The following is a 13,514-nucleotide window of genomic DNA, read 5'->3' on the forward strand; positions in this document are numbered from 1 at the left end:
CCTCCTTCTCCTTCAGGGCTTTGTATTATTCCCAAGATCCTCTGTTGTATGCTTTTTGGGCTAACAGACTGAGCCAAGAAAAAGAGTAGAGATGTGACACTAGTTTAGTTTATACAGAGCAGATCAGACGTTTACGTACACTCATCAATGACATCAGTGGCCCAGCGGCCCATTCAATTGTGGCACAGTTTTACTTATCTGACACAAACTGTCACCTCCAATGAAAACAAATTTATTTGGATGTTCAAGAACAATTCAAGAACCATCAAGGCTTAAGCCTATCATAAACTGGAAGCTGCTTGAACACCACTGTCATTGTCCACAGCGAGGTGCGTAACATCAACACAGACAGGGCTGACCAAAGGTCAAATATCCAGCCAGATTTATTCCCAAAGCTTACTGATGGACACAAACAGTTTTTCTTTTTATGCTGCTAATTAAATATTAGAGGGTACAGTACAGTACATGGATTACAACATAATCCATATACACAAGCATAATTATAACCCTGTTTAGATGAGAGAAAATGCAATATCAGTTTAAACTTGTGTACCCAATTCCTTCTTTCAAAATTAATTTGAGTTATGTTGTATCATTATTCCAGCCTGAAAAAAGAACTGCTTAAAAGCCCTAAATGAACTAATTACTGATGGTGTAAAAGCACCACAGTCTTCCTGAAAGAGATGATTACTACTAAAAATGTGAATAGCCAATCAAAGTGAGTGACCCCATCATGAACATCATTGAGGGACTAATGATCACTGGACCGCTAGAAACTACAGAGCTGCATGCTTCCATCTGTGTTTCCCCCCGTGAGGTGTTTAGATGTGAGTTCTTCTTCAGATGGAGGGGATTCAGTAAGCATCCTGCTCCCCTGTGGTGCATCCCCCTTCAGGCTACCTCCCGTCCACTCGCTCATCTTCATCCTTCCCTCCCCTACTTTCCCCGTGGCTCTGTTGAGACAGGACGTCGGCAGCTGTTCTCACAGCACCCCGGACCATTTCACACAACTGGCATGTTGCCATCACTGCATCTCATCAAAGTTTGCCCTGCCTACGTTTCTACTTGTGTCCTCCTCTGGCCTCACCAGACCCGCCTTCTCACACATCTGTCACACTCGCTCGCTGTAGTGAAGCAGGATTCTGAATCATGGTTGTTCCGGGGGGTGCTGTTGCGCAGCGGAGAGCGTAAATGAATTTGATCTTGGTAACCTGCGCTGCCTCGGGGGCAGGATGATTCTCGGTATTCATCTCAGTCAGCTCAACCCAAACTGTCTGACATCAGACGTTGGCAGCTGAAGCATCCCGGGCTTTTGCTCATTCTGCAGCGACTTAAACCAAAGGGGTGTGTGAGAGCTGGTTGGGCTTTGTAAGGAAAGACAGTGATGAAGCTCTTCTCCTGCCCCTTTGCTGGAAGGCTGACACCATGCCTGAAGCAAGAGACAGTTACCTCTAACAATACAAGATGGCTTTATTTATAATTTCAGACTTTGTACATTAATGCTACAGACACTGTAGTTTGTAATCTGCTGCAGCCAGGGTGGGGTTAAGTTGGGCTTTGCCCTGATTCTGTCTGCTTTGTCTTCTTGTCTTTTCTTTGATCTGATCCATTGGTTCCTCAATCCCCTTAATGTCTCTGAATGATGCAAGCACAATGCCAACTGAAGTCATTCCTTCCCAGACTTCCCCATATGCACATTAAACTTTCTCTCATCATACCTCTAACTCACACACACCCACACCGAATAGATCTCAGTGAACTCAACAAACCTCTCTGACATGTGAGGTAATGCAGAGTAACATGAAAAGTATGGCAGTCTGTAAAGAAGAGCATATTAGTGGAAATTGCTACTTCTAGAGTTTCTATACAATAAATACCATCATCCTGGTTGGAAAATTATCTACCAAGTCAATTTGACTATTCTACTCTCTGTCAGCCCCTAAGGGTGTGCCTTACCTCCTTCAGTTAAGCTTGAATGATGCTGAACTTGGACATTGGACTCCTTTATGGCTGTATGGTGATGATGATGATTACTGACAGAGTGATGAAAGGAACCTTCTGGGACAAGATGAGACGCATGTGAGTGTTCAGGGACTGTTTCTGAATGAGTGAACTCCCGTGTTGTTGGGGAAACTCTGTGTTCCCCCGGCAGAGAGGACGAGGAAGGAGGATGAATCTCTGTTCTGACAGGAAGTGTGTCAGATTGTCCCATTGGTACCAGCGGAGGCCCAGATAAGGTGCTGGTGGATAAAGCGTGGTGCGTTTGAGGAACTGAGCTCTCTGTAAATTTGCTTTCTCCTGCTGGAGCTCTGCTGTCTGTTGAATCAGGTGCAGGAGGACAGAGAATGTAAATGCAATGAGGAATGAGCAAGCTAAGGCATTAGCATAAGAGATGCTGCCTCAGATTGTTTATCTGAAAAAAGCCTAGCTTTTTTCAGAAGTGAGAATACACAATGAAAGTGTGATTTCACACTGCTGAGATAGGCTAAAGTCAAAAGCTGTTCCACAAGCCTTTCACTGCTGGAAACACTGTTCAGCTTACAAACACTGTGCATATTATGGGTGTGACCATTGTTCATGTGGTTGTAAAATGGAAATAGACGTCTTCTATTGTGTGTTGCCTTGTTGTACACCTTTAAATTCTGCATATGCTTACATTTTGTCATCTATCACAACGCTTTCTGCAAATTAAATTATTCTATTGCTATTATTAGTCATGAAAATTGCACAATTGCTGCAGAGCTATTTTATTTTGTTGTTTCACTCTACATACACCACATTTCAACCATGAGACCCGGAAATTATTTTCTTTGAACTTATTTTGCTGGAACTGTGATTTAACCTGGACATTGTTCTGTGTAATTTTTCCAAAACAGGGTTAAAAGCTGATTGGTCTACAGCAGTGTGGATTGAGAAGCAAAAATAAATGCTGTGATTTTAAGCACTAAAAATACAACTAATGATTCTGACAGCATTTGTATTTAATAACTTCTACAGAATCACTATAAAGAGGAAAGAGGATGAGGAACAACTCTTGCTGGGAATAAAAGGTGATGTTCTAGCAATACAATTGTGATCATTACACTGCGTTAACTCTGTGAAACCGAAAAATAATCCCGTCAAAGTCAGAAAAATTGGTAATAACATTTAATAACTAAACCTAGTAGATGTGCCCTAAAGCAGGATTTCTTGTTTAATGATCCACATGTTGATTTTGGTTTTGTTTTTAATTGTTTGAGAACATAAATAATTTAAAACTCTTTGATATGAATTTGAATGACTGATTTACTGCTTCTATTACCAAAGATGGCTGTAAACAGGTGTCAGTGATTTAAACTCTGTTGCTGCTAAAGTTAACAGAAAATATGAGCTATAGACTAATAACCGTAATATTAAAAAACAAATAAACTAATTTGAAATGTCTAACACTCCCAAGCACAAAACTTCATCATCTGGTCATGAAAAAGTACTAGCTCCCTAACAAGTCATTTTAACCTGCCACTTTCGGGGATGCCACTTTCCCATTGACTACATAAAAGCAATAAAATAACTTGTTCAAGACACAACTGACAGAGAAGTATTGTAATTTTTTTTAAACTGATAATGTCTTTCTAAAGCTGCATTCAATTACTGCCCATATGGCCCATAACAAAGACTGCCACTGATTCTTTGACATGATATGAGTTAATTTAAAAGTATAAAAAAATCTTCAAGTTGCCATCATTTTGCAAGGCTTTACCTGGAAATGAGTCTAAAAGTATGCCTAAATACACACAGCTGCAATGTCACCTTGTTAGTATGCGGTTTTAACTCTAAGTAGGCTTGATCAACAGTTATACCTCTTTGGAGTATTTCAGCTTACAGTGTAATATTATAATTCTTTGCTGAAATTTTAAGGATTTACTGATTGTTTAAACAACTGGGAACTAAAAATTATATTTATTTGGCTTTATCTGTTAGTTGAAACACACTCAAAAACGTTAATATTACTTCCAGGCAGATTTTTTTTTTTTTTAAATTAATAGATTAGTTTAAAGGTGTAAGAATAGTTTTGAGCTTAACTATCATTCTGTTTTGTCAAATCAACTCAGAACTGGGTTAGCAACACCACCCAAATTGGGTTATTTTAAACCCAGCAATTTTTAGAGGGTGCAATTATCTATTGCAGTAGAACAATACTAAAACACAACTAAATTGCCTAAAGCAGGTCCTACACTACTGTGTCATGCCTACCTTTACTTATATCAAAATGATGACTGTTTAGAGAACTGACAAGTGAGTTTCCAACTTCAGCAGCAGGGATGTTAAGGTTTGAATTATCTGTATGCAAAGAAAAACACAAAATAAAAGTTTCATTACCAGCCATCAGACAGCACCATCGTTCTCTCATGGACAGCATCAACAGTCTGAGCTGATATCTATCATAATCCCCTGAAAAAGCACCCGTCTGTTCAAATGGTCTCACTAACTCTCCCATGATGACACACTCCCTCTGGCACACACTCAATAACGTACTATTCACACACAAAACCGAGCACATCCTTTCTGTTCATGTGCTCGTGCATTTGAGGTGTGCTCCTCACAAATGCATTTGCATATAATGAGATCATTTGTCACTTCTGCTAAAATAATCTAAGAAAGTGTAAATAATAATGTCTAAATGTCACTTGTCAGTCTCAGCATTCTCATCATTTGTTACAAGAGTGTAAGACACTGATTTGGCTTCGCATTAATGAAGCCATTGTGATTCAGAATCTGTTAACATCTGCACAAAATCTTAATAGAGTCAAACAGCAAGGATGTTGTTAATGTGTCACATGATTTTCTAGCCATGATCCAATCACTCAATAACTGAAGCCAAGTTTAGTTGTTATAATAATTCAGGGATTTGTGCAGAGCAGCATGTCACCAACATGTGTTCGCACACTTTTCCGCTTGTGCTTGACCATGTGACTGTGCATTTTAAAGCTCTTCTGAAGTTCTAGACTTTGGATAAAAAAATAAACCGTGGTCACGTGGGGGGTCATGTGGTTGGGTTGGTAGATTTATTACAGGGTTTAAGGATTGGGTCTCTATGACCTGCAACCCTCCTCCCACCCCATGCCAAAACCCATCTGTCCAGATTGACCAATGAGCTGCGTGCTCAGTGGATCAGACTCTGTTGCCAATAGATCGCTAATCCTCTGAACATGCCTACTGACTTAACTGGGGCAGGGACAAGACAAAGGGTCCAACTAATATGACACGGCGGTCTAACACATACTGTATGTCTGATGTAAAGATTTCATAAATACATCTGCTCAGGCAGCAGCCACAATGCAAAACATATGATAAATCCCTTCGCTTTGATTCCTCCTATGGTTTTAAAATTTTATTCACATGCCCAAGAAGAAAATGTTGAAATATAAAACAAAATCAACCCATGCATTGATGTTGAAAATATTTTCTAGCTTCCAATATATTGTCAAATAACTTTAAGCTACCAGAAAAGAAAAAGAAACATTAAAGTTTTTATCATTCGGGACAATTATGGTGTGCAGTGAACTACTTAATAACATCGCAAGACCTTTACTACACAGCAGCATAAAAGCTTGGTGTGTCAGTGTGTGTGCGTGTGTGTTATAGTGTGTGCTTGTGCAAACAGTCATGGCGGCCGCTTGGTGAGAATGGGACCTAAGACCTCAGATCCCCAGGAGGACACAGAGGGGATGAAGATGATTTATGGGTTCCACTGAGCTGCACCATATGCCTGCAATAAATCTAAACATGCACACATACACTCGCACATACACACAAAGTAGTAGTTTACATACAACAGGGTCAGGTTAAAACCTAAATACACTCATCTAAGCCTAAGATCCAGAAGGACAGCGGAACAATTTGTGCTACTTATAATACATGAAAGTATCATGTATGTTTTCAGGATTAAACTGCTTTTTTTTCTTTACTGTCTGAACATGATACATGGGTGCATGTCTGTACCCACGTAATCCTGTTTAGGGTCATGGGGGGGCTTATACCTATCTCCAGTGGACAATGGCGAGAGGTGGAGTACACCTCAGAGAAGGGGCACCAGACAATCAAAGGGCAGGACGAACAACCACACTGTTATGAAAAATATTCACACTCCTTTTTTCAAACCATTTAAAATTATTATAATCCTGAAGTCATTTATTAGGATTTTATGTGACATATTAACACAAAGTTTGGTAATAATTGTGAAGTAGAAGGAAAATGATTCAAATGTGGTGTGAATTTGTGTTGATAGGCTGATTTTTTTTTAACCATTCCTCAATGCACACTAGATCAACCCCAGTCAGACTGGATGTAAGTGAAAATCAGTTTACATCTTTTCTATGCCATCTTACAACATGAATATTGTTTGATCTAAAACAGGGGTCTGCAACTCCAGTCCTTAAGTGCCACTGTCCTGCAACTTTTGGATGTGTTCATGCTCCAACAGACCAGAAATAAATACATTTTTAATTGCAAACCTTTTTGACATACCAAGAAGATAATTTAGCCTTTTGACTCAGGTGTGTTGGAGCAAGGATGCATCCAAAGGTTGCAGGACAGCGGCATTCAAGGACTGGAGTTGCAGACCCCTGATATAAACTATTCTAATGTAGACAGGGCTGTCATTTTGGGGTTATTGTCCTCTTAGAATGTGCAACTCATCCTCATCCTCAAGCTCAAGTCTTTTTCAGTACATGCTGAAGAAAAGCATGCCCTCAACATGATGCTGCCACCAAAGATTTGAATGGAGGGCATGTTGTGTTCAGGGGCATGTGCTGTGTTAGTTTTCTGCCCAACGTAGCATTTTGCGTGTAGCGCAAAAATTCTGTTGAAAAAATTGTCCTCTGGTAAGATTCTTCCATTTGAGCTGTGGATCTCTGCAGCTCCTCCAAAGTTAAAATGGGCCCCCTGACTGCTTGTCTAATTAATACTGTCCTTGCCTTACCTGTAAATTTAGATTTGTGGCCATGGTTGGCAGGTTTGCAGTTATTCTTTCCATTATTGGAAATAGTTTTATAACCTAACTCAACTCTAAACTTTTCCACAACTTTCTCCCTGACCAGTGTACCGTATTCCTTGGTCCTCATAATGCTGTTTGTTCACTAATGGTCTTTAACACATCTCTGAGACCTTCACAGAGCAGCTGGATTTGTACTGTGATTAAATTACCCGCAAGTGGAGCTATTTACTAATTGAGTGACTTCTGAAACAAATTGGTTGCCCTGAATCAGAGTAAAGGGGGCTGAATACAAATACATGTCACACTTTTCATGTTCATTTTTCTTCCAACTCACCAATCCACTCTTCAATATTTGCTGCTTTGTGTTAGCCTCTCATATAAAATCCCAATAAAATACATTGAATTTTGTTGATGAAATATAAAAAAGTTCAATACTTTATCAGTGCACTGTAGAGTGGCTCATTAACTTGACATGCATGTTTTTTGACTGTGGGAGGAAGCCAGAGTACCTGGCAAAAACCCATCTATGCACACATAGTACATATAATCTACACAGAAAGGCTTTGGCCAGGATTTGAACGAAATACCTTGTTGCTGTGAGGTAACAGTATTAAGAACCGTTGCTGTAGCCATAACACAAATATATGGTTTTGAATTGAAGATGCAAAGAAAGTGATCATGTTTGGGCTCATCCTTTACAACTCAAAATAAGAGCAAATGTAAGAATAGAAGTAACTGCTGCTTGACTGAACTTTAACAGAAACATATATGCTATTTTGTCTGGAAAACTGGTATTCTTCCTATTGAACTTTAAAAGGGTTACAAATGCCTGTAGTTTAAGCTTCTGTCAGACTCTTCAGAGTCATTGCTAGTCATTGAACTCTTTTGAGTTTCCTCCAATGTCAGCCAAACAATGTCAGCCAAACAACAAATGTGCCATGCTGTTAAAAAGCCCACATTTAATGGATTCCTTCAAGACCTAAAAAAAAGTCTGATGATGTCACACTGATGTGGAAATCCAAGCACCTCCCACATTTTGACTTTTGTTTTTGCACAACATTAAAAGTGCCGCTGCTTACCAAGATGGCAGATTTTAATTTAGAATGAAGGCAAGTTGTGCTTTAAGGGCTTTAAGTACCACTCTACTGTACACCGAAGCAGCTGACAGAAACTTTCCCCATCTATCCGGGTTGGTTTAAGAGCAGTCAGTAAGAACAAATAAAGTCTCAATGTCCACAACACTTTGACAACCTAGCTTTCAAGACAGGACAATCCACATCTAACATTAATGTCAGCGATAAAAATAGTCTGAGAAACGGTCAATGTTCAGCTTAAGACCTCCAGTAAGTTGGAGGATGAATTATGTATGATTTCTACACTGACACAAACACCCTGCCTGTCAGAGTCTATAAGCACATCCACAGGAGAGCACATTGGGTTTGTCACAAGTGTGTGGGAAGTTCCTGCTACAATGTGCCTGCATCATTTAAACGTTCAGTGAAAGAAACACACATATCACTTATTGAAGTATTCAGAATTTCCTGACTGATAGAAAAAAGGCTTTCTTAAACTTTCAATAGTAGGCTTCCTTTTGGAAGTTGCTTTTGAATATGTAGACAGTAAAAAGACTGCTTAAAATCTGCTACTCTACTATGATCAAATAAAGAAAAACTTGAAAGTTAAAATTCAACTTTCCATTTTGGAAAACCTACTCATTTTTACTTCCTTACAAAGTTAACTGAGAATTTTGTAACAATTTATTTGACTTATAATATTGACTATAAAAATGTATGTGCATTAGTACATATATGTATAAATGTTTTTACTTCTCACAGTTTCAAGACTGTGGTTTGCAGCAGGTATGTTCTCCTATTCAGCTCTAAAACGATGCAAGTGTAATTTTATGTCCAAATTTAAGTTTCCATGCTATTGTAGAGTTCTCAGTACATGCATACATTGTCAGTAGAGCTAGCAGTGTGTACACTTGTCCAACATTGCAAAATGAATGTTTCAATTCACTTGTTAAGACTGGCTACTTTGTGGAAAACAAATCTGATGTACCATTTCAGTGGGTTTTGGAGCAAAGCATGTAACAGACATGTATTAAATTGTAAGGAATTAACAGTGGCAGTGAATTACATAATGTCTTCATCGGCATAACATCATATTTACAGTTGTTCTGCTCTTTTTATGGTTGAAGGATTATACAACAAGTAACATTCATTAATTTATTGTGACTTTTTTCCAAACCCACATAGTCAGAAATGTACAGACAATCTCAAATAGATACACACACCCCCGCTAATATTTCGTCAGATGTTCCTAAGCAAGTTATAAAGAAATTAGTTATCACCAAGGTCCTGGCATAATTGTGTCTGTATACTTGATTTTTCTATTAATCAGATATAGCAGAGCTCATTTTAATTGGTTTCCTGGTGTGACCCTGGCTTTAGTATAAAGCATAGTCTAAAATTTCAAAAAGTGTTGCGGTCAGGATGTGCCTGGAAACTTAATGTTGTCCATTCTAAAACCAGTTTTGATGTGTTTGGGATCATTGCCCTGTTGGATTACCTAACTGTGTCCAGGTTCCAACCATCTTTCTGTTTACTTGAAGTTAAAAAATGTAGAGAGAGTTTGACCACTTTTTTATTTGATTTACAATTTACAATGCACCAGAACACAATGTTCTAAGCTTATCTGTTCTTAGGCTTAACATTTTCAGCTAACTTCTCCAATTGTATTTAATCATTTGTCTGATTGAGCCATGATTTTGGAACAAGGGCTTCTTTCTTGATTGCCATCCTCTCAGTTCAAGTAGATGTAAAAAAAAAAACCATTATGGACAGGGACACTCAATGGTGTTCAAAGTTTGGTTAAGCGTCACTGTCCTACATGTTGAAGATGTTTCTGTAGTTCAAAGCATCTCAATTCAATGGAGGGGTCTATTCTAGGTTCCTGAAGAAGCTTATGAAATGCTTCGGAGGTAATTCAGCTCTTTCAATCGTGTTGGAACATGGAAAGATTTAAAACATGCAGGACACCAGCCCTTGAGGACTGGTGTTAGACACCCCTGACATTGTTATTCCAGTATATTCCAGTTAGGAATTAGCCTTTGAGATTCTCGGATTGTTCTTGAACATCCCAACCGATTTCTTCTCATATGTGTGTGACATATTTGGTCAGATTTTTGAAACATGAACACAGTTAGGTGTACCAACAGGATTATGATCCCAAACACAGATTGAAGCTGGTTTGGGAGTGGATAAAGCAGTTGATCATGCTGCCAGAAGCTTGTTTATTACTACAATAGAGATTTCTCTGCAACCTGCTAAGAGACATGAAACCGAAGACTACTAGTGTGTGTGTAGAAATTTGAGCCTGTATGCATAAACTTGACCCTATATAGATTAAAGGGACTTTACAATACATTCAAACATATTCTTGTTTTTAAAAATCACTGACAATTTATATTGTGTAATAATTTAACCCTGAAAAAAACCCAAACTATTTAAATGCACTTGTGTCCATGAGTGTTTTCAAATTTCTCACTGGCAATGTAGCTTGTAAAAATTTAACAACATATTTCTCTGTAAGTTAATCAACAAGCCAGTGTAGCTTATGACCAAAGACTGAAACTGTCCATTTAGAACATCTGCAGATAACATATTGGATTGGCTTTAATCATCTCTGCACAGTGTGCTCAGAAGAGTTGTTCCTCAATCAATCAATATTTTTCATTTAGACTGCAACACAAAGAAAGGTTAACTCATGGTTTAATTTTTATTGGTGCTGATTGTCTTGTAAGCCAGGATTGTTATTTTCCGCAGTTTTCAGTCTCCGGATAAACTAAACATCTGCTGTCTGCAGCATCGTATCTGAGAAACAGACATGACAGTGTTGTCAATCATCTGTTCCAGCTCTGTGACAGGGAGACAAATGTTTCCCAAAATACTCAAGCATTTCTTTAAGGAATATTGGTGAAGTAAGCGTCAAACTCTTAAAGAGGGATTTTAAGAGAGAAAAAAAAAACCTTAAACATTTTATTCTGGAAGATTCACAAAAAACACTTTGCTTCTGTAGTTGTGACCTTAGTGCAAATGTAGATTTGTTGTTTTAGGACTTAGTGATAATGACAATTGTTTTCTGCAGTGTGTGCTACTGTAGGTGTTACTAGAACTACATGTCTGTTGGTGTACACAAGACAGGACTGAAGCGACATTATGAGGTTAGACTTCCGCTACATTTTTACAATATAGAGAAAATCTACTTTGTATCTCTAACTATTGCTAAACTACATTTCACACCTTCCAAAGAAGCTCCAAAAGCATTTGTAACAGCCTGCGACCATTCATCTTCAGATACGATTGTTGCTTCAGTCTCAGCTTCAACCTCCTTTTCACCTCCTTGCCTATCTTCATTTACAGAAAAAGAAAACATACTGTGTGAAAGTAAGGATGTGGATTTTTGTTTCAAAACAAAACAAATGAAAGTCCAAGTTTTGAAAATGTTAAAAACTGAGATGTTTTGCTCAGTTTGCACCTCAGTGATAGTTGACAAAAGTGAAGACCCACCTTGCACCTGTCAACTCTTGCTTTCCATTTAACAACAGTGATCAATTTGGCATATTTTTCATTAGACTCCTACTAAGATTGGTAAATTGAAAAAGGTATAAGCTGAAAGAAAATAAAAAAACTTTGTTAAAAATTACAAACAACAAAAACTACTGATTTTGGTGAAACAAGCGTTGATTTAGCTGTACCAAGCGAATATGGCTAAAGTATGGCACTCTTTTAAAAACAGAGGAAAAAATATATCATCAAAAAATCTTTAGACCAGTGATTTAAAAGTAACCTGAGTGACTTGATCTCCACAGCTAAAACCACCCTGCCAACTAGAGTATTTTTCTTCTATTTATCAAAGTCATTATTTGTTCAAATAATCACTCATTTGTGTTTGATTATTAAAGGACGTGTTTTAAGAACAGTTTTCTGCAGTGTGATCCAATTGTTAAGTTTATCCCTGCATCCACCAGCCTTTTACAGTTGGGCCATGTGGAGAAAAGCCCAGTGCTGTCAGGGTAGATGTTGCTCCTTTGCCGATTGTTTCTGTCTAACAGCTCGGAGGCTGAGAGCCTCTCCACAGAGAGAATCCCTAATCAAATTCCCTTTTATTCCTTCCTTCCCTCTCCCCTCACCCAGAATCACACTGCATTACAACAAACCAACATATGCCCACATCCTTATCTCCAATTTCTCCCTCTGTTCTTTTTCGGCTGTTTGCTGCTCCATCCACCGACACTTCCACAACCCCCTCTCATGCCTCCTTCATTCAATCCATCAGCAGCAACTGTCATTAGTCTAAATATAAAAAGCAGATATGTGGAAGAATTCCTTCTGTGCAGGTTAGTGTGGTGTTCTGTGATGAAAGGACGTGGCGACAGAGAGATCTATTAATAATGAAGCTCCGAGGGACCACCAAGTGTACAGATAGGAAAAAAGAAATGAGCAACTGGAGAGAGACAGCTGAACATCACAAGGGAGAGATGTGGAGTTTAGCAGGGATACAGATGAAAAAATAGATGGTTATCTTAAAAAATTCAGTGCAACAGAAAGGGGTAAGAAGCAAGCTGGGACAAGAAATAGAAATGAGTACCAAATCTTCTGCTTTGCTTTGCATTATTACTTACTAGAACCGGAGGGGGAACCAGCAATTGTACCTGAAAGAGAATAAGAAAGGGAAAACGAGATGAGAACTTGTTTATTTATGCATTCAATTTGCCTAAAGACTTGACTCTGCTTCATTTATCAGACTCAGGTGGCAGAAAGCTGTTAAGAAAAATAAGGGTTGCAGAGGACCACCTCTTATCGTCCCAGAGTAATTACAGGATCTGAACCGCCTTCCCCCTCATCCCAAATTTTCCTCTTTCCCAGCATCTTATGTTCATGCTCTCTAGCTAAGTATTTTTCCACTTTGTTTTGTTTATTTAAAGCTTATTTTCTGACTAAACTTAAATTTAGCCTTGTAATGTGTAATGCACTCTGTCTTTTCCAAGCTATGGCTGTTTTACTTTGTATTGCGTCCAAATGGAAGCTGCAAACATTAGCATTTTTTAAATGCCACTAATGGGATCCAGAAGTTTTAAAAGGTCAGGCATGAGGTTCTGAAGGTGTGTGCGACTCCTAGTAAAAGTGAGTTAGAAACAACAGCATGACGGGCAAAAAAGCTGGCTTTCTGCAGTGTGGGTAAACATAAAAGTGTTCATCTCCGCTGGTGTTTCTGTGTGTGGCTTTTTCTCTTAGTGCATAAAGAGTGTGTCTGTGTAAAAGCAGAAAACTGAGGAGGGGCTGCCCTAGATTATTATTTTATCACAGTTAGCTGCTGTGGCTGGTTACTCTCTCCAAAAGGATTTCCTCCAGACACACCGCTGTGCCATCACACATCCCTGATCTGGTCTCTGCAGGGAGGTCACAGAAACTCTTCGAGCTTAGTGTCCCTGTCATCTTTCAAAATTGTCTTTCTTTTAAACCTGGTCTTTTGG

At 38.7% G+C, this 13,514-nt stretch overlaps 1 protein-coding gene across 2 annotated transcripts in view; it reads right to left on the reverse strand.

The window, feature by feature from the left end:
- Positions 1 to 13,514, reverse strand: part of ntng2b (netrin g2b) — a 107,360-nt gene that overhangs the window by 35,179 nt on the left and 58,667 nt on the right. For both annotated transcript variants that reach the window (XM_047372963.1, XM_047372962.1), the window contains exons 5-8: positions 12,663 to 12,692; positions 11,281 to 11,388; positions 4,234 to 4,320; positions 1,957 to 2,316 (exon numbers count right to left, since the gene is read on the reverse strand). In XM_047372963.1, coding sequence (XP_047228919.1) covers positions 1,957 to 2,316; positions 4,234 to 4,320; positions 11,281 to 11,388; positions 12,663 to 12,692 — 585 coding nt within the window. The remainder of the gene's footprint in view (positions 1 to 1,956; positions 2,317 to 4,233; positions 4,321 to 11,280; positions 11,389 to 12,662; positions 12,693 to 13,514) is intronic.

This window comes from Girardinichthys multiradiatus, chromosome 8, assembly GCF_021462225.1.
Source record: "Girardinichthys multiradiatus isolate DD_20200921_A chromosome 8, DD_fGirMul_XY1, whole genome shotgun sequence".
NCBI classification, from domain to species: Eukaryota; Metazoa; Chordata; class Actinopteri; order Cyprinodontiformes; family Goodeidae; genus Girardinichthys; species Girardinichthys multiradiatus.